The 19,981-nt window shown below is 38.0% G+C and overlaps 1 protein-coding gene across 6 annotated transcripts in view; it reads left to right on the forward strand.

Annotated features, from left to right (window-relative positions):
- The window catches only part of DNM3 (dynamin 3), a 524,278-nt gene that overhangs the window by 468,622 nt on the left and 35,675 nt on the right, over positions 1 to 19,981 (forward strand). For all 6 annotated transcript variants that reach the window (XM_026509365.4, XM_026509361.4, XM_048225441.2 and 3 more), the window contains one exon: positions 16,688 to 16,852. In XM_026509365.4, the coding sequence (XP_026365150.1) occupies positions 16,688 to 16,852 (165 nt within the window). The remainder of the gene's footprint in view (positions 1 to 16,687; positions 16,853 to 19,981) is intronic.

The following is a 19,981-nucleotide window of genomic DNA, read 5'->3' on the forward strand; positions in this document are numbered from 1 at the left end:
TCATTTACTAAACACTATGGAAGACCACCTGCAAGCATTAAAATATAGTGGGAAAGGCTTAGTAGGAAGCAATTAATAATAATTCATGGGGGAAAAGAATGTAAATTTTTAAGAAGAAGAAACATTTAAATAACCTATGAATATGTAGGAAGGAGAGATCAATTCTAATCAATTTCACTAGGGAAGATTATATCACAGGGGCAGTGACATATAGGCCAGGCCTTGAATAATGGAAAGATTTTAGCAGTCAGATTTCAGGCAGAGGAGCATTCATATTCAAGGGGCAGCATGGTCAAAGGCACCAGGTTGTGATGTGCATGTTTTGATCTAGAAATGGTGAATGGCTAGGTAGAGCTGGAATATGGCATAGACGGTAAGTCTCTAAATATTTCTCCTTTACCAATACACTGAATCTCCTTTGTTTTCGACATCATCTAAAATCTCGTGGACAGAACTGCCTTCTCTGGTGTCTTTGGCCTTTTTTGTCTACTGGCTCCTTTTTTAACTTCATATATACACATGTCCTCCCTGCCCTATAAGAAACATTTTGTGACCCTGATATCCTGGTATATACCATGCCATTTCTACCACAGACAATAATGGGTCTCCCTGCTTCTAGTCTTACCCTCCTTAAATAAATCCAGCCTGAAAACAGCTGCCATAGTAATCTTCCTAAAACATCATTTGATCATATCCTTTCAACATGCTTATCACCATGCCCTCCCAAATACTTCCCCAAACATAACAAGCTGATTTCTACCTCTGTTCCTTTTGTTCCCCTTGCCTGCACGCCTTCTTGATGCCTGCATGTCCCAATGCAACCAGGCCAAGTCTCACCTGCTTTCTCTCTGTGGCTCCTGAAAACTCTAAAAGTCACTCCTTTCTTGGAAAGCTGATTACACTTAGAAGCTTTATCATAGTACTTAGGACTTATTGCATGCTGTGATTATGACAGATTGTTTCCTGCCTGTCACTCTGCTCCTCCGCAGATAGATGGTAAACCTCTTAAGAGCACAAATTGTGTTATGTTCCTCTTTTTAACCTCCCAGGTCACCTAGCATATTTCTCATCCTATGTCATATTGTTTAATACATAGCATGAATTAATTGTAATAATTATCTATTCTTTAGTAAACTGGTTTAGACCAAGATAAAGACTCTGCAAAAAGGACAACAGGAAATAGGGTTTACACTGTATGTAAGGGGCTCATTTCTTACTCTACAATATTAATATCTAGTCTGCATATCAATTTTGATGTAGTTGCCTCTTCCTAACTCAAAAAGAGTCATTTAAGAAGTAATAATTGAGCCTAGAGATCTAAGTACTAAATTATAGGAAATACAGGAGTAGAAGACCCCATTAAATGATATCCAGGTAGATTAAATCTGCCAAATCCAAACTGGGAAATGGGATGGAATCTACAGGACAAATGACCACAACAACAGATTTCAAGGAAAGAAAGAGAGAGAATGAGATGGAGGAGAAGCTTATAGATTAAAATAAAACTAAGACATATATCTACCAATCATAGTGTATGGATTTATTTGGATTCCAATTCAAACACGTATACTTAAAAACATTTTTTCAGGGACAAGTGGGGAAGTATACTGTGAACACGGAATACAGTTGACCCTTGAACAATGCGGGGCTTAGGGAGCCCCCTGCCCTGTGCCGTATAACTTTTGACTCCCCAAAATCTGAACTACTAAGAACCTGTTGACCAGAAGCCTTACCAGTAATATGAACTGTCAACACATATTTTATATGTTCTATGTGTTATATACTTTGTTTTTACAATAAAGTAAGCTAGACAAAAGAAAATGGTGTTTAAAAGCCATAAGGAAGAGAAAATACATTTACAGTACTGTACTGTATTTATTGAAAAAAAATGTGTGTATATATGGACCCACATGGTTCAAACCAGTACTGTTCAAGGGTCAACTATATTTGTCATGTTAAAAAATTATTATTAATATTTTTAGGTGTGATAATAGTATTGTGGTTATGTTTTCCAAGGGTCCTTTTCTTAGAAATACATACTAAAATATTTACAGATAAAACTACATGATGCTGGAATTTGACTCAAAGTATTTGGGGAATAAAGATGGAGCAAGGCTAGCCAGGTGGCCAGTCATTGGAGCTGAGCAGTGAGCACCTCAAGGTTAATTTCTGTTATTCTCTTTACTCTCTCCACTTTTATGTATATTTAAATTTTCCCAAATGAAAGGATTTAAAAAGTAGTCACCGATGTCAAGTGATTCTTGTTAAATATTTTTTGTGTGACAGTAGTATCATGGTTATGTTTTTTGAAAAGGAGTCCTTATCTTTTAAAAAATACCGACTGAAATATTAATGCATGAAATGTTAAAAAATATAATCATGTAAGTTATTGTGGTTTTAAAAAATTATAGTAAAGCAAAAACACAAAATGTTTACATTGTCACTGAAAAAATTTCTTATCCTCAGGAATATATCCCTAAACCCCAAAAGTCGAGAAACAATAATATTTTAGGTTATGTAAGGCCTGCCCTGTGTTTTACTTGTTTTTACCAAAAGATTACCCGAGCATCTACCCCAGGTAATGGGAGTTCTGCAGCCTGTAGATGAGTGCATGCAGAAGAGTTAAAAGAACCAAACACCGGGTTGTGAGACGTCTTAGTCCTTCAAGATACAGGATTTGTCACAAGAATAGTGGCTTTAAAAACTATTTGCTTTTATTCCAGGTAACATCAGCCTTCAGTGGATATGCTTTGAGACATGCTTAAGCAATCCGAGGTTTTTAAAAACCCTCAGGCTTTCCCTGATATCAGATTAATTAATAAGTTCATTCTTAGCCCTCTGACAAACTTTTCAATGAAATATGGATTATTAGCAAGTTTATCTGATTTGAGGAAGAAGGAGAGTCTTGTGTGTGTGATTAAGATCTTCATGAGCAGGGCGCCTGGGGGCTCAGTCGTTAAGCGTCTGCCTTCAGCTCAGGGCGTGATCCCAGTGTTCTGGGATCCTGGGATCCAGCCCCGCGTCAGGCTCCTCCGATGGGAGCCTGCTTCTTCCTCTCCCACTCCCCCTGCTTGTGTTCCATCTCTCGCTGGCTGTCTCTCTCTCTGGCAAATAAATAAATGAAATCTTTAAAAAAAAAAAAAAAGATATTCATGAGCAACAAAATGATCATTAAGCAAATACTGCATCCCAGCTGAGGGTCTAGAAAATCTGTTAGAAAAATCATTCATAGATGAAGAAGAATTGAGTGTGCTACCAATACCTTCATCATTTCAAGTGGATTCCTATAAAGCATATAGCTTTCTCTTGTCATCCTAAAGCCATAAACACTCACTGAACTTCATCCTCATACTGACGTTATCTCAATAAAAGCTAAAATTAACTGTACAGCCTATTAACCTAATGAGATCATTTTATGCTCTCCCAAAGTCTCCTTTGATGCTATAACCAAAGGAAATAAAACTTTGAACACTTTTCTAGGAAACATAAGATTTATCAGGTGGCCATTCTGATAATATGAACCTAATGTAAACATTTTTATCAGAACAAATCAGCAATATTGTTTTAGCAGTGGAATTGGCACTTAAGAATAAGATTGTTAATAAGCAGTCCTCTATAAAATTTTTAAAAATAAGCATGTATTTTTTTTAGAACTTAAAAAAGCACTTTATATGAAAAATATAATACCACGGACCTACTCTGTACTTACACAGTTCAGTGCAGTATCCACCAGCTGTGTGTGGTTCCTGAGCCCTTGAAACGTGACTGGTCCAAATTGAGACGTGCTGTAAGCATTAAATACGCACTGGAGTCCAGTACTTGGTACAAAAACAGAAAAGAATGTAACTCTCATTAATTATTTTTATATTAATTACATGTTGCATTTGTTTTCTAGAGCTGCCGTAACAAAGTCCCACAAAGTGGCGTAAACCACAGAAATTTATTTTCTTACAAATCTGGAAGCTAGAAACCTGAGATCAAAGTGTTAGTAGGGTTGGTTTCATCGGAGGCCTCTCTCCTGGGTTTGTGGACTGCTGCCTTCTTTCCATGTCATCACGTGGTCTTCCCTCTGTGCCTCTGTGCGTGCCTGGGTCCTAATCTCCTCTCCTTATAAGGACACCAGTCACAGCGGCTTACAGCCTACCGAATGGTCTCATTGTAATTTAATGACCTCTTAAAAGACCCTATTTCCTAATCCAGTCCTATTCTGCGGTACTAGGAGTTAAAACTTCAACAAATTTGGGCTGGATACAACTCAACGTGTATAAACACATCAAAATGATACTATTTCTTTAAGTGATAATATTCTGGGTATGTCTGCTTAAGTGAAACATTACTAAAATGCATCTCACTGACTTTATCTGACATGGCTACAGAAATGTGGCTTGTGTTTTATTTCTACTGGACAGTGCTACGTTTGATTTCCTCGGAATTTTAAAACAGTGGAGCATCACCTGTTGGAGTAAGAAAACGTTCTAATTTTTTAAAAATTTCTCACTTTCTATTTAATTTCACTTCTAGTCCTCAGTTCTACTGCTGTGTGGTTAATGAGTGAGAACAGTGAGGTGGTGTATTAAGAGCAGGAAGGGTACACAAGGCAAACTAGGTCAGGCTCCCAATTCAGTCTTACTGTCTTTACGACCTTTAGGCACATCCCTTCCCCTCTCTGTGCTTTCACTCCCTCTTCCTAAAGAGGAATAATAGTAACGGCTGACATTTACTGAGTGTTTATTATGTGCCAGGCACTCTTCTGAATGTCTACACTAGCAGTTTATTTAATCCACACAATAACCCTTGAAAGGTAATCATTATAATAGGTACAATTATTACTCTATTTGACAGAAAGCTGAACTAAACAGAGATTAATTAACCTCCCCAAGTGCCCAGAGTTAGTAAGTAGTGGAACCAGGTGGTCTCACTGTGTCACATCCTTTATTCCCTCATGGGCTTCGGTCCCTCAGGATTGTTTTGAGGACCAACTGAGATGGCGTATGTGAATGCATTTAAAAATTGTTGGCCGTTAATTGTTTGGTGTTTTGCTAGAAATATTGCAGATAAAGCTGTTGCTTTTCTCTTTTGACTAGCGGATCTACCTATCTTCCTTGACAACCTGGTGATTTTAGAGCTAAAGGAAGGGACCCTGTCTTTGTTTTTGACACGTTACTGAATCACAAAATCTTTGGAAGGATTCTTAGAAAGTCATCAGTTCTAGCTCACCCTCTTGCTCGTTGTAGCTCTAGTTTTTTTTCCAGCATACCCAGAAGATTTTGCTGGAATTCTTGTAGTAAATGGGTGCTCTCCAGTTACTTGATATTTCTGAATGGCTCTGACTGCTTCTATTAAGCTTAAATGCACCTTCCTTTTCTTGCGGTTATAGAATGTTAGAGCTGAAAGGGCCTCTAGAGATTAAGTCAGTGCCTGTCATACTCAGGTAGGCAGGGAAGGACCTGACACATTTAGTACGATAAGCCCACCAATATTTATTGGTAAGATTTCTTTCTCTGTTTCAGAAAACACTTTCAAAGAGTTTGCAAAGACCTTTTGATTTTTTTTTTAACCAAGCTTGTATTTGTGAATTTCGTAACTCTTTTTAAATCATTAATGTCATTTACATCAATAATCTCAAGCAATACTAACAATTAACTTCTGTTGAGCACTCACTATATGTCAGGCACCGTGCCTAAGTGCCTTTTCAATGATGCTTTATTTGGTCTCTACACCTGCCCTGCCCTGTAAAATGAGTAAGATGCTAATATTACCCCCTCTTATGGCACAGAGATTAAGGCCTAGAGAGGCTGACTAACTTCTTAACTTTAATTTCACTAAAATCACAAAGCTAATTAGTGACAGAAACAAGATATGAGTATAGTTCATCTGATTCCATAGTTCATGCTCTTAGTTGTTATTCTAAATTGTTGCTCAAACTGAAGTGGTTTGGGAATGTGGAGTAATCTACTAGAGTCAGGTAGATTTTTTTTTTTAATTGTATTTGAGGAATGCTACAAATGTGTGTGCTTTTTTTTATTTAAGAATATATGTTGTTTTTTGTATTTTTTAATATTTTTTTATCATATTATGTTAGTCACCATACTGTACATCCCTGGTTTCTGATGTAAAGTTCGATGATTCATTAGTTGCGTATAACACCCAGTGCACCATGCAATACGTGCCCTCCTCACTACCCATCGCCAGCCTATCCCATTCCCCCATCCCCCTCCCCTCTGAAGCCCTCAGTTTGTTTCTCAGAGTCCATAGTCTCTCATGCTTCATTCCCCCTTCTGATTAACCCCCCTTCCTTTATCCCTTTCTTCTCCTACCGATCTTCCTAGTTCTTATGTTCCATAGATGAGAGAAACCATATGATAATTGTCTTTCTCTGCTTGACTTATTTCACTTAGCATTATCTCCTCCAGTGCCGTCCATGTTGCAGCAAATGTTAAGAAATTGTTCTTTTTGATAGCTGAGTAATATTCCATTGTATATATGGACCACAACTTCTTAATCCAGTTATCTGTTGAAGGCCATCTCAGCTCCTTCCACGATTTAGCTATTGTGGACAAAGCTGCTATGAACATTGGGGTGCATATGGCCCTTCTCTTCACTACATCTGTATCTTTGGGGTAAACGTGTGTTTGATCCAGGTATTTTCCTTATAGTTTCTTTGATTTGGGGGTTCTCCTACAAACTTGGTAGAATATGTTACTTACAGGAATATGGAAGGTATAATTAAACAAGACAAGAGTTCTGTTGAATTGGTAGGAATTGCCATCCAGAATTATTTCGTTGATTTATTTTAATGCCCTTTAAACTGTAATCACACATACCATCTTGATGTTGCATAAAGCTATCTTTATATGCTTCCTTAAGCCATGTGCCATTCCAGTCTTGAGCCCTCTAAAAATTGGTATCTTGCCTTTTCCATTTTTTGCATATTCCCAGATATTTTATAAGTGATTGTGGAATATTGCTAGAAATTGTATTGAATTAGATGGATAATGTTGTCACATTTCTTTTTTGATGCCTTTGGCCACCAATGTAGAATGAAACTTCATGATGATAATTTCAAGGAGGTTTTACTCTTTAATTCAGAAATCATTATACCTATTTTAATTTGAAAGTATTTATATGAATTGAGTAGACATAAACAGTTGGCAAGGGGGATATTACAGTACTCACTAATAATAACATTTCTAAGAATTTTGAAGCCATGATTAGGAAAAAAGAAATTTGGGGGAAATTGTGAATACATGCAGTAATATGTTTTTTAGCAATATTTACATATCCAATCTAAAGTTACCTTGTTATTCTATAAAGGAACATCTTGATCTGGTCATAAAAAGCATTATTTGAAATTGTAATCTCATCAGTGTTTATTAGTGGTTATAGTCTGATTTCTGCTTCTAAACTACTTTAAAAACAGTCTAAGGAAAGAAAGTTTTTAAGAAACCACTTCAATTTTTTCTCTTATACCTCAAGCCGTATTTACAAATCTTATTAACACAGCCCTCAGTACAATCTCATGTATATACATTTTAAAATACTACAGATTTTCTTCTAATAATAATTGCCCCTATCAAACTTACCTTAGAATAGTTTTAATTTTTATTATAAATGCTGCGATAAGTTGCTGATCTTTTAAGCAATCTTGCCTTTGTTAGTTTTTACCACTCTGTGAGAAGTAGGCATAATTTGAAGCAAACATCACGATCAAGGTAAAGCAAAGAAAGTTTTCTTTTCTGTGTTATTTCCTCCATATTGTGAAGCAGGCAATACACACAATTTCAGGAAAGGAATAGAGAGCGGTAACAAAAGAAAATAAACACAGACACAGTGGCTATTACTTCCGGCATGTAGATCTCTGTGGACTCAATTGAGTTTTCAATATGAGAATTTTTAGCATCTCCCGTATATTGTATTCTTATCATCTTCATGAATTCCTATTTTCTGCACACTGGAGGTTTGCCTACCTTGAGACAAAGTCCTCTACATTTAGTTTCTCTCTTAATTGGGAATGAGTATTTATAGAGACAGATGTTCTATTTGGGGCAGCTTTGGAAGTATCTTTCCAGTTCTGGGGCACATACGTGCATGCTGTCTGTTTGGTGGTCCAGACAGACGTGGTCCATTGTTATCACCAGAAATGTTCTATCTTTGAAGATTGGGAACAAGAGATTTAAAACAGTTCAGCCTGGCAAATTGGTTCTGATTTTACTTTAATCTCTCCTTAATATTAAGAGAAAGGAAACTAAATTTTCTAGAACAGTTTGTAGATTCTTTATCTGGGTCATCCGGTAAGGCCATTGGGCCCTGGAATGCCTGACAAAGGTGTTCGCGCTAATTCACGTGTAGGGATGGCTGAAAAAGTTATCTTGAGGCATTTGGGGAATTCTGCAGTTGAATCCAGATGACAGCTTTATCAATGACATGTTCAGGGGAGCCTGGAGAAATGTAAAACCCTTGACAGGAGTTACTTCTTTAAAAGCTCCGTCATTTTGTTTCTCTACTTGCGCAACAAGTCATGATTCTACCCACAGTTTTACCCTTGTGTGTTTTTAATCCATTGCATTCTTTTGTTATTTACTCAGAAGTTTTTTGCATGTAAAGCAAGGGCTATTGTATTTGCAGTGCCCTGTGAAGGATTATCTACCTCAAGAAGCTTTCATTTTGGCTAGAGAAATGGACATGTATACACCTAATTGAGATACAAGACAAAGGCTGAGAAGTCTGGGCTGAATGTTCAGATGCAGGGAAGAGGGCGGTGTTTTAGCTGCAGCATTCAGAGATGTGCCAGATGCACTAAACCCCGAAGTGGGAAGAGCTGGAGTTGGAAGAAGAAAGTTTAGGTGGAGAGAACATCCTGAAAAAGTGATTTATTCATCTGAACTCCTTAGGATAGGGGCAACAGAACTTAAAGTCAAGCCAACCCAACTTTTAAAAATAACAACAACAACAAACCCCAGCTTACTGGCTGGTGTAACTGCACAAGCCAGAGACAGACACATCCGTCACAACCAGATCCACACACTCGAATGACCAACCAACAGGACCGAGAGGTGGGGAGAGGAGGCTATCCAAATTTGCCTTTAATCTACCCACAGGGGAGGCATAGCAAGACCTTGTGGCAGATTGGAGAGACTAAAGATGGGTGATTTTTGACTCTCTCTTCTTTAGAGAATGCTGTGAAGTAAAGGTCAATCATTAGAGTAGGACCAGTGTTTCTCCCCATCACAGCCCTTCCTGATTCTCTGCTTCTCTGAACTCTTACAGCACCTTTGAGCTCCACTAAGCAATGTAACATTGAATCACATACTGTTTTATGATCTATAGTGAGACTGTGTATGTATTAGTCAGGGCTCTCCAAAGAAACAGAATCAATAGGATATGTGTGTGTGCACACACATGCAAGGATAGATAGATAGATAGATGATAGATAGATAGATAGATAGATAGATAGATAGATAGATAGATAGATAAATGATTTTTTATATGGAATTGGCTCACATAATTATTGAAGCTGGCAAGTCCAAAATCTGCAGGGTGGGCTGGCAGGCTGCAGATCCAGGAGAGCCAGTGTTCCGGTTCAAGTCCAAAGGCCGTCTTCTGTAGAACGATAAAGAGCCATGTTGCAGATGAAGTCTGAAAGCAGTCAGCAGGAGAATTCTCTTTTGCTGGGGAGGGCGAGTCTTTTTGTTCTAGTCAAGCCTTCGACTGATTGGTTAAGGCCCACCCACATTATGGAGAACAATCTGTTTTACTCAAAGTCTGCCAATGTAAGTATGAGACTCATTCAAAAATACTCTCACAGAAATACCCAGAATATGGTTTGCACCACATATCTGGGTACCAACTTAAGTTGACATGTAAAATTAACCATCACAAATTGTTTTTATGTTTACCCTATTGTATTTGATCCTATTTTCTGGGAATTTTTCTTTGGAAATAGTCTGTTTCCTGTTTTGCTACTCCAAAGAAATGTTGTGATTTTTTTTTTCCACCAAAAAGGAAATTTGTATTAGTTCATTCTAATTCTAGATCTCTTTAGAAAAAGGGTTTTCTTTTTAACAAAGTTAAATTTTAAACATATTTTTGCCAAGAGTCAATACTTGAAAAATAATTTTGGCCATTTCGAAATCACTAATATTATCTGAAACCAAAAAATGTGGTGGGGCCAGTGGTCATTTTTAAAGAAACTGTTTAAATTGTTCTGCCTAGACCATTTATTGTTTGGACAAAAGGATGTTTTGCTGTGGTAAGCAAACTCAGGTAATAAAAATTAAAATTTTCCAAAAATAAATATTCATAAGTTTAGAAAAAATTCTCAGCAAGACTGTTTAAATAGCAATATTCGATAATGTGTTTAAAACATATGAATATTTCATATTCATAAACTTACTTGTTAATATAAAGCAATACAAGACTTTGGATGGATTTAAAACTAGATTGTAATTACTATAACTTTGGGGCACCTGGTTGGCTGAGTCTGTTGAGCATCTGCCTTCGGCTTTGGTCATGATCTAGGGGTCCTGGAATCAAGCTTCCAGTCAGGATCCTTACCTAGCAGGGAGCCTGCTTTTCCCTCGCCTCCCTGCATGTGCTCTCTCTCTCGCTATCTCTGTCACTATCTCTGTCTCTCTCAAATAAATAAATAAATGTTTTTTTTAAAAAAAGGAATTACTGTAACTTCTAGGACGACCTCAGGACAGAGTACATAAGTTTTCAAATTTCTCTAAGAATCCTCATATCCACATTTGTTTTTACAGTTGCAGATAAAAGCTATTGTTTCAATGCATCTTAAATGGAAATGCAGTGATTGTCAGTTATATGAGGGAAATCCTCCTTCTCCTTATTCCTCCAGATCCTACTTATTCGTTGCTGTCATCATTCAAGTTATTAGAGACATAGGCATACACTGGCCCCACACAGAAATAGACTTAGCAGCTATTGGGCTGAGTAAGAGTTAGAAAAAAAAGAGAGCTACGTGAAAAAAAGAGCTACCTATTGACATAGGTTTGTTGTTGTTTTTAGTCAAGTACGTATCTTTCAAATCCTATGTGTTTTTTTAATGGCTGTTTAATTTCACATTAATCTTACATAGTTTTGTAATGTTTATTATGATGCCATGTAGAAATGAGAGTAAGAGTTGTAGGGAGAATAAAAAGGTAGTAGCAGGTAAAGGAGAAGAGGGAAGGAAGAATAGTGACGAAAATGGCAGAAGCAGACAAAGTTGGGTCCTGCCTGCTCTGACCAGTGGGTCACCACTCACAGGGTCAGGTGATGAGGTTCAGTGTTTTGTCATGTATCATGGATGTTTCTCGACAACTGGAGATGTAAGTAGATGCCAGCATTGAACAACAGTCGGGGCTCCAGTCTGTAGACATCCTTGGAGTCATCAAATCTTTCCATCGACTGACATCCTTCTGGATGCAGATCGTTACCACCCTGTCCAGACCAGGAGGCCCTACACGGAAAGCTCCATCGAAGCAATCCAAGCAATTGTTCACATTTACCATCCAGCTCAGTTACCTGGAGCTCAGTCCCTTAGGCTCTGTCTGAAACAGAAACCTAATCCCTCAGGAGATGGCCTGGGTGAGTTTTTGTCTTCAGATGTTCCACTTATTTGTGAAGCTCCTGCTACATATAGGGCACTGGGATAAGTGCTAAAGATAGAACAACAAGCATGTTCCATCAGTGTCAGTCTGAAATCTCACCCAGCTCGTAAGCTTCGTCTCTAGTGTGGCCATCCGTAAGGACTCCCCTCGAAGCCCACCTCAGACTCACGGACTCATCTCACCCTGCGACCTCCCTGCCAGAGGAGAAGCTCCCAGCAAGCCCGTGGTGTTCGACTTCCTTTGTACCCCTCACAGTTCACCTGAGACACTAAACAAGTATTTTTTTGAATTAATTAATGAAATACCTGTGCCGAGACAGCAGACTACAATCTCTACTCCTCTCAAAGGCTTTCTGAAGCATGTTTCTTCCATAGTTTTTGGTTTGGTTGCCTGCCTCTGCAAATTAGCCTCTAATTAGCCTCTGCAAATTAGAAGAAGTACATGACTGAAAAGTGGGGAAAGGTTTTCAGGGAGACATTCTTCCTAATGTGGGGCTGGAAAATTCAAAGCTGTGTTACCATGGTAACACTAGTTTCATAATGATGACCTGATTCACTATGAAAAAGTTAAATGATATTTTTTACTGTTTGTTTAAGGGAGCAGAGAAATTGTATGGCAACAATAAGATCTTTAGAAAGGGGCAAGTGTTGCTTATCTGGAAAAATCACTTGTGTTAATCTGTAGGTTATCGTGCAATGCTTTCCATTGGCGAGAAGAGATGCAGCAACCCCCCCCCCCATTAGCTAGTGTGTTTATGTACGTATTTTTGTCAGGATATTTTGCATTTCTATCATTCCACTTTTAGAGTTGCAGTCACCTTAAGAAAATAACCTTCTTATATAAATGGTTTCAGTGATCCTCCAAGAAGCCTATGACGTAATTCAATAAGAAATTTAAGTAGAGAAAAGAGATGAAAACAAAACACATGAAAAATAGACATCCCCATCAAACCCAGATCTATAATGGTTGCTTTAAGGTATGGTGGGAATTATTTCTGATTCGACTCTTTTGTCCTCTCACCCGTTAAAATATTAAGTCTCTAGGAGAAAGCTTTTAAATTAAAATGTTGTAAAACGGACTGTTCTTGAATACCGCGCAAATAGTTTCATAAGAGAGAAAATCACAATATTGTTTATAAACAATTTACAGTGCTGAGTTGTTATTTTTCATTGTTTAAGTTGCATTAGATTTCACAAAAGCTGTTTAGAACAAAATTGCAATAGGAAGGCCTGTCCATTGTATTTTTCAGAAGAAAGCTTGTTTTCACAATATTATTCACATTTTGTATACAGCATCAATGAACCTGCCCATAAAAGGTTAAATGTTTGCAGACCATTCTTTTTTGCCTCAAAGATCAGAGACAAATTACTATTTTTATTTTACATTCCCTTGATGAGGATAATGATAAACAGCTGTCACTTCAGTGCTTAGACTGCAAAGAATCCTATTGCAATCCTATAATTTAAACAAAGAAAAAATACATAGTCATACACAGTATACATACAGAAAAGAGCACTACAGAGAATTTGGTTAGAACTGGGTCAGAGAAAAGGGAACATTTGCTCTCTGAAATTACTCAGTTTACAGAAAAAGTCCATCTATGCACATTTCCCCCATTTATCTTAGGTATATTAGAAAGGGCAAGTATTTCTTCTTTCTTTCTAAAATCAGAAAAGAAATTCAACTTGCATTCTGAGTTCTGTGACTCCCTGTCACATCCATGGTATTATCTGAGTAGTTTAAGTTTGTATGTGACCACATATTATTTCCAAAAGCTAAAGAGAACTTCAAATTGTTTTTTCGGGTTATTCTGGAATACTTTTTTTTTTTTTTTTTTTTTTAGTGTTGAGAATTAATCCATTCAGTGTTCTCCATTCACTCTGACACTTTCCTTATTATTTGCATCTGCTTTTAAAAAGTGAAAGTGAACATCTTTTGCGTGTTTTGATAGGCAAAAAGTAAAGTAAAGCTAAATGTTAAAAGTAGTGTGAAATAGGAAAATTCAGTGTTTCTATGTAAACATGTGGATGATGATATAATTACTTGGTGTTTTGTATTTCTGCAGGTTCTTTTAAAAATACTGTTTACTCTGTTTTTCTCTTTTGTTTCAATCTTTTTTTTTTTCTACAAATAGCCATTTTTCAATGACATCTTTTTCCTGGAAACTCTTTTTACATTTATTATTTTATCTATGAAACTGACTTGATGTATTATGAATGTTTCACTGTCTCATAATACTTCTTGATTTTTTTATATTTATGGAAGAAAAAGAAATTTGTTAAAATCGTATGCATCTTATACTTACTGAACTGATTTCAGCTCTTAGAGACTCAACATGCTCTTCCGTGGGTTGACAGTAACAAGGTTGTGGTGTGACTCTTCCACGCAAAGTGCCTAGCAGAGTACCTAGAACACAGCAAGTGCTCAGTAAGTGTTCCTGGGACAGGTGGAATATTGATGCTGACATGTCATCACCCCCAACTGTTCAATACCGTAGCAAAGCCTCAGTATATTTCAGATCAGAGAGACAAACTGAATTGTATTTTATCCATCATGGAGGCTTATGTCGCTTTGTATAAAAGATATTTTCCTCACAAAGCTGTCAGTCATCTCTTCTTATTTATAAACATAATTTCATAATCTTTTTATCATTCTCACTGTTATCAAGTAGTCATGGGTCCTAACTCATCACCCTGGGGTTTCTCTGGTCTGCAGTGTCTCTGACATGTAGGCACGCACACTTGGAGCCCCTGAAACACACTTGAGTAGCTTCCTCGATTTAGGTAAACCCCTTGTGCATTTGTTAACTCCTGCCCCCACGCATCGAGCTCTGTGCCAGGTGCTGGGAAGGGAGACATAAGCAAGACCCCAGAATCTAATAGGAGAGGAGCATAAACCAAGGCTGAGTATTAAATAATAAAAGTGAATACAAGACACAGAGGAAGTACAAAGTGGGGGGAGCAATGGGGGTCTGGGCATCATCATAAGCTTGTCCAGAAGAGGTGATGATGAAACAAGGCTCTGAAAGATGAAAGATCTTCACAGGTGGGAGGAGGGGGGGGGTCCAGGTAAAGGGGACCAGCTTGCAGAAAACATGGAGGTGTAAAAAAAAAAAAAATACACTTGCCATTTTGATATTGCTTGAATTGAAAATGTTTTATACTCAAATTTTTCACCTTAAATTTTCATAGTGTATGTTGAGAGTCAGGCAGCTCTCTAACTCTTATTCCATGGATATTCAGAAAGGAAAGAAAGCAGCTAACATTTATTGAGACCCTTGCTAGGTCATCTCCTATGTGTTATCTCCTTTAGCTTCTACAAGTTCACCAGGGCCGTGTATCCCCATTTTAGAGATAGGGAAGCTGAGTTCTAATTACATCAAGTAACTGAAGTGTGGCCACAAAACCAGTACACAATAGAGCCTGAATTTGAACCTGAGGTTTTCACTTTCAAATACATTCTCCTTAAAACGACATTGCAGTTACCACTGACTCTTCTAACTTGGACATTTGCAGTGGTTTTTATACCCTAGAAAGAAGTTTGGAAACACGACTGGTTTCTCCATCACTTTACCACTTTATGGCCTCAGCTTTTGACCCATTTGTCCTAAATCCTCATGTGCTTGTTTATCACTAATTAATAATAAAAATAAAGAACTGCAGAAGACTTGGTTTAGTTCCTTCTCTCAGTGACCAAAGACCATTTCAAACAACTGTCGCTTTTGAAACTTCCTCCTCCTTGCTGGTGTAGCAGTACGATCCCTCAGAAATGTCCTCAAACTATCACCCGGAAGCGTGGGGTCACACTCTCAGGACTGGAGAAACCACTGTCGTGTTGTAGAGTGAGCACATTATTGTAATATTTTTAAAAGGGATTGGATATTTCTGAGCAAGAGAAGCCTATATAAATGATTAGGACCTATTTCTCTGTTATCGTTGACTTTGTAGACCTACAAAGATGACTTTCACACATGCATATTGATTCAAAGGAAAAGTTTGTCATTTATAGATCCATTTAAGCACAGGGCTTTGCCTAGAACTGATAGGATGATTGAAAACCTGGCAGATCAAAGTATGTACATTTCCAAGGAAAAGTACTTCGTGTCTACAATGGAAGCAATAAATTATCCCCCCCTTTTTTTGCATTTGTAATTAAATCTTTCCAAATGTTAGAAAGTAGCCAGACCACTAACAATATTTGTATCATGTTCTGGGGCTTAGATGGTTCAACCTGACTTGAAATGGAGACCATTTGTTCTAAATTGATTTCAATGCCAAGCCAATAGGTCAGCCCTTAATGATGAAGATGCCATTCCAGCCCAGCCTCTGGTGGATAAGCCAAAATTAATTAACTCAAGTCCCATAGTATAGAAAACAGATGCTTCTCTCATGTTACACAAATAAATTCTTTGTGTATAGATGTGTTCTGTTTTATTCAAAGAATAACAAGTTGGAAGTTAAAATTGTAAGTTTTCCACAATGGAGCCAGCCTTTAGTAGTGATGACAGAAGCATGAATTTACAGAACAAATTCCAGCAAGTGCACGGAAAGATGGATTGTTCTCTATATCTCTTACGTTGGCTCCAGGCCAGGCCTAGGAGATTTAGTTTTAAAACCTGGGCTGATCCAAATGCTGATCCATTCCAGAACAGACCTAGGAGTTCCAGAATGACACCAAGGTTATTTCTAATCTATAGAATCCCTGGGGACCCCTCCCAGAGGGTTACATCTGCATCATTCTCTTGGATTCAGTTCTTTGGCCAGCTTGCAAATGGCTGAAGATTCGATTGTTCTCTAGAGGTGTGTTGTTAGGTGCACTGTTTATCTGGTTATTTATCTCAGCATTCACTCAGAAATAGTTGCTTTTGCTAGGCTGTGGGTCGCTAAAAGTAGAGGAATAACTGCATGGTTCTGATCTCTTTTCAGAATTAATGGGTATGTTTAAGATAAAGGTGTTAATGATCTAGTGATAGAACTCCAAATCGAGTGATCAGAAGTTTGATCATGTGATAATGTATGGTATTTTTTTTCCTTCTGAACGAATGTGAAATAATCCATGTTTTCTTTCCTTTCTGTCAGACTGAAAATGATGAGAATGGCCAAGCAGAAAACTTTTCCATGGACCCACAGTTGGAGAGGCAAGTGGAGACCATTCGCAACCTCGTAGACTCCTACATGTCTATCATCAACAAATGTATTCGAGATCTCATTCCAAAAACAATAATGCACCTTATGATCAATAATGTAAGTGATTATAAACTGTCTCATTTTTACTTCTCACCCATCGTGATGTGGAAGCTGCTCATATTCTCATCAGCTTCTCTATGATATTTTTTGGGTGGTTGAAATACCTATTACCGAGGCTCCTCATTTTCTTTAGAGGTGGTAAGTGACTGACCAGTGAAAGAGAATTTAGGAAAGCCAACATGAAACTTACAGCCACAGTACTGTGGTATTCCCTATCGCCTCTCTCCTCTTGATGAGTATGCATTTGCTCGCAATAAAGCAGAGCAAACGTACTGTAGCTGTGGTCAGGGTGTGAGTTAATTGCCAAGCCAGCAATAAAACCAGATGCCCCGGCTCCTAGACTTTGAGATTAAAGGCAAAAAATATGTATTATTTTCTACATATAAACGCATAAAATACGTTGATAGGACTATTTTCACCTTCTAAAAACCACGGCATGCTATTTTAACCTGGGAAATGGCTTTTTGTCCTATCCCCTTGGATTCAAAGTCAGTCAACTTCTCTTTTCTAAGGTAACAGTGATATTGCCATAGATGTTAAAGTGCCTGCCGGAGGAGCCCCCCACCAATCTGGATCGTACAGAATCCCTCCCTTTTCATGGTTACTTTACAGTAGTCAGGATATGACACTTAAATTACACGGTCTAGTTTGGTTCTTTCGGAAGCTACTTTATTAAAGTACAAATAATATTACAAGTTATTTGAGGCATTATCTTTTAGATAAGATAGGCTATGATGCGGTGTTTTATAACAGGCTTTTCTGACTCTTGAAAAGGAGACACCAACATTTTTAGTTCTAGCTGTCTTCTCCAGACACCTTCTTATTTAAATCGATGGTATATTATGCGCATTGGCTTGTAATACATACAAATTAGCTGGCAAAGGCACTGAACATACTCGAATCCAGGAGAAGCCTATATTCTAAGGCTGGTTGTGCTACAGATTCTGTCGACCTCAAGACAAGGTGGTCTTTGCATCCATTTCCTCCATAGGTAAAATTCTGATCGTAGAAAAGGCGCCTGGCTTAGGGACTTATTTCAGAAGATAGAATATATAGAAGTACTATGAAAAACACATTTGTCAGAAACCAATGTGGCTGCCTGCCTATTTCAGAACTATAAAGAGCCCTTATCCATATTTCAAGATTTCTTTCAAAATTGTATTTGTAAATATGACATTCTGTTTGTGGTTCATGGTGTATTCATTCTTTGAAGAAAGGTTTCCTTGAAGAAACCCCTTGAAGGAAACCCTTCTTGAAGAAGCTCTAAGCACCCATGGTTTTTAACTCTATTCCCATGCACGTTTTTGCACAGTCAAACCAGGTTACTAGGATGCTTTGAAGTACCAGCGTAAGTACGCAATATATTGGAAGCTTGGAAACCATGAGTTGTGTTCTTAAGCTTAGTCAATGGCCTGCTGTGTGACCTGAAGCAAATTATTTGGCCCCTCTGAGTCGAAGTCAGTCACTTCTGAAATTACGATAAGAACACTGAGCTGCCTCACCGAATTGTCAGAGAACGTAATAAATTCGACTATGTGCCATTTTGAAAAATACAGAGTACTAAACAAATAGTCTGTGTATTTTTTAAATTACCCTCTTAATTTTACTTAAATGAGTTCAGGTTGTTTTGCCGTGGTATATCCAGGCACTTGCTTATTTAAACACTTTCCTGATTAAGCATCATTTATCTTTTCACTGTTTTATCGCAAGTCATTAGTGCTGCCATCAGTTCAAACACTGCTTTGCTCTGCACCATATTAAATCATCAGCACAGGAAATAGCACTTACAGTCTAGAGCACGAGGAGTCGCCTGACACTAATTAGTTAAAAGGAAAAAGGAAAAAAGACCCTCTTACAAATCTATCCGACTTTCACCTTCTCAAGAAACGCACATACACAAAGAAACATGAGGGTAATTGCCCTCACCTCTCACTGGTGTGCTTGTTGGCTTTAATGAAATGGCTGAACCCTCACCTCCAGGGAGTTCTCCTTGGAGGGAGAGCTCTGCAAGCTGTCTTGAGAGAGACCTTGCATGAGAATAATGAGAAAGAAGACCTTGATGCCAAGACTCACAGGAATGTGGAGAAAACAGAAACATCACGTAATGCTGGATTCTTAACGAAACTATGGTTATCTTTGTTTGAAATTTAACTTTTTGTATCTGTCCGAAAATAGTTTTATGTATCTCAGATGACCACTTTTCCTGGAGTATTATTTTGTCTTCTTTTTTACTACATATGTAAAAATACGTAGTTAAATCTATATACATATATGTATATATGTCATATATTTGATAATTACATATATGTAAAAATATAAATTGCTCTTTTTAAATGCCATATTCTCAGGGCATCTTATTGGACAGAACGTCTGAGCCCTTTGTGTTCACTCTGGAAGGGCCCTGTTGAATACAAGGACCAGAAACGCGCTGAACACCCAGCACCATGTCATGCATACGTGTTGGCTATTTATTCGATGTTAAGAGATCTTCAAGATAGAGAATTCATCATAGAATCACAGCTAGGAAACAAATACTCTGACTGCTCATTCTAAATTCCATCCACTTAACCCAGCTGCTTCTATAGATGGTTCTGGGTGCACGCTCTTCCCCAGAAGAGTGCCTGCAGCGGGGTCCTGTCTGTGGACAATCACCGTCGAAAGCCGTGCTGTGGCCTTTCCTCTTTGAAATGGGAATGGCTGCCCTGCCTTCTGGAAAAGAATATGTTTCAGCCAACTTTTATAAAGTTCAGAATTTGGTGGGCAGTTTCCTTTGAAAGTTTACATTAAGCGTTCTGCCACTCAAGTCTCCATATGGAATTATTTAAGAAGTTTAAAGCCAGCAATAAATGCCTTGCCTCAGACATACTGTAAGCCTTTGTCTGTGGAAGCTCAGCAGCTGTTGCATTGCTTAAGCGCACTGGGGAACACGGCACAAAGAAACAGCAAGTTTATGACAGCCGGTCATTCTGCACGGGCTACAGTCGGAGCAGCAGTTTTGCTCAGGACTTTAATGTTCACGCACACTCAGCGCCCCATGGCAAGCACGACTTTGAGGGCCTCTTCTCTGCAGCTCACCCCACCAGAAGATTCTCTGTCCTAGAATCAGGAAAGGGAATCTAGCTTTAT

Source organism: Ursus arctos, unplaced genomic scaffold (assembly GCF_023065955.2).
Source record: "Ursus arctos isolate Adak ecotype North America unplaced genomic scaffold, UrsArc2.0 scaffold_2, whole genome shotgun sequence".
Lineage (NCBI taxonomy): Eukaryota > Metazoa > Chordata > Mammalia > Carnivora > Ursidae > Ursus > Ursus arctos.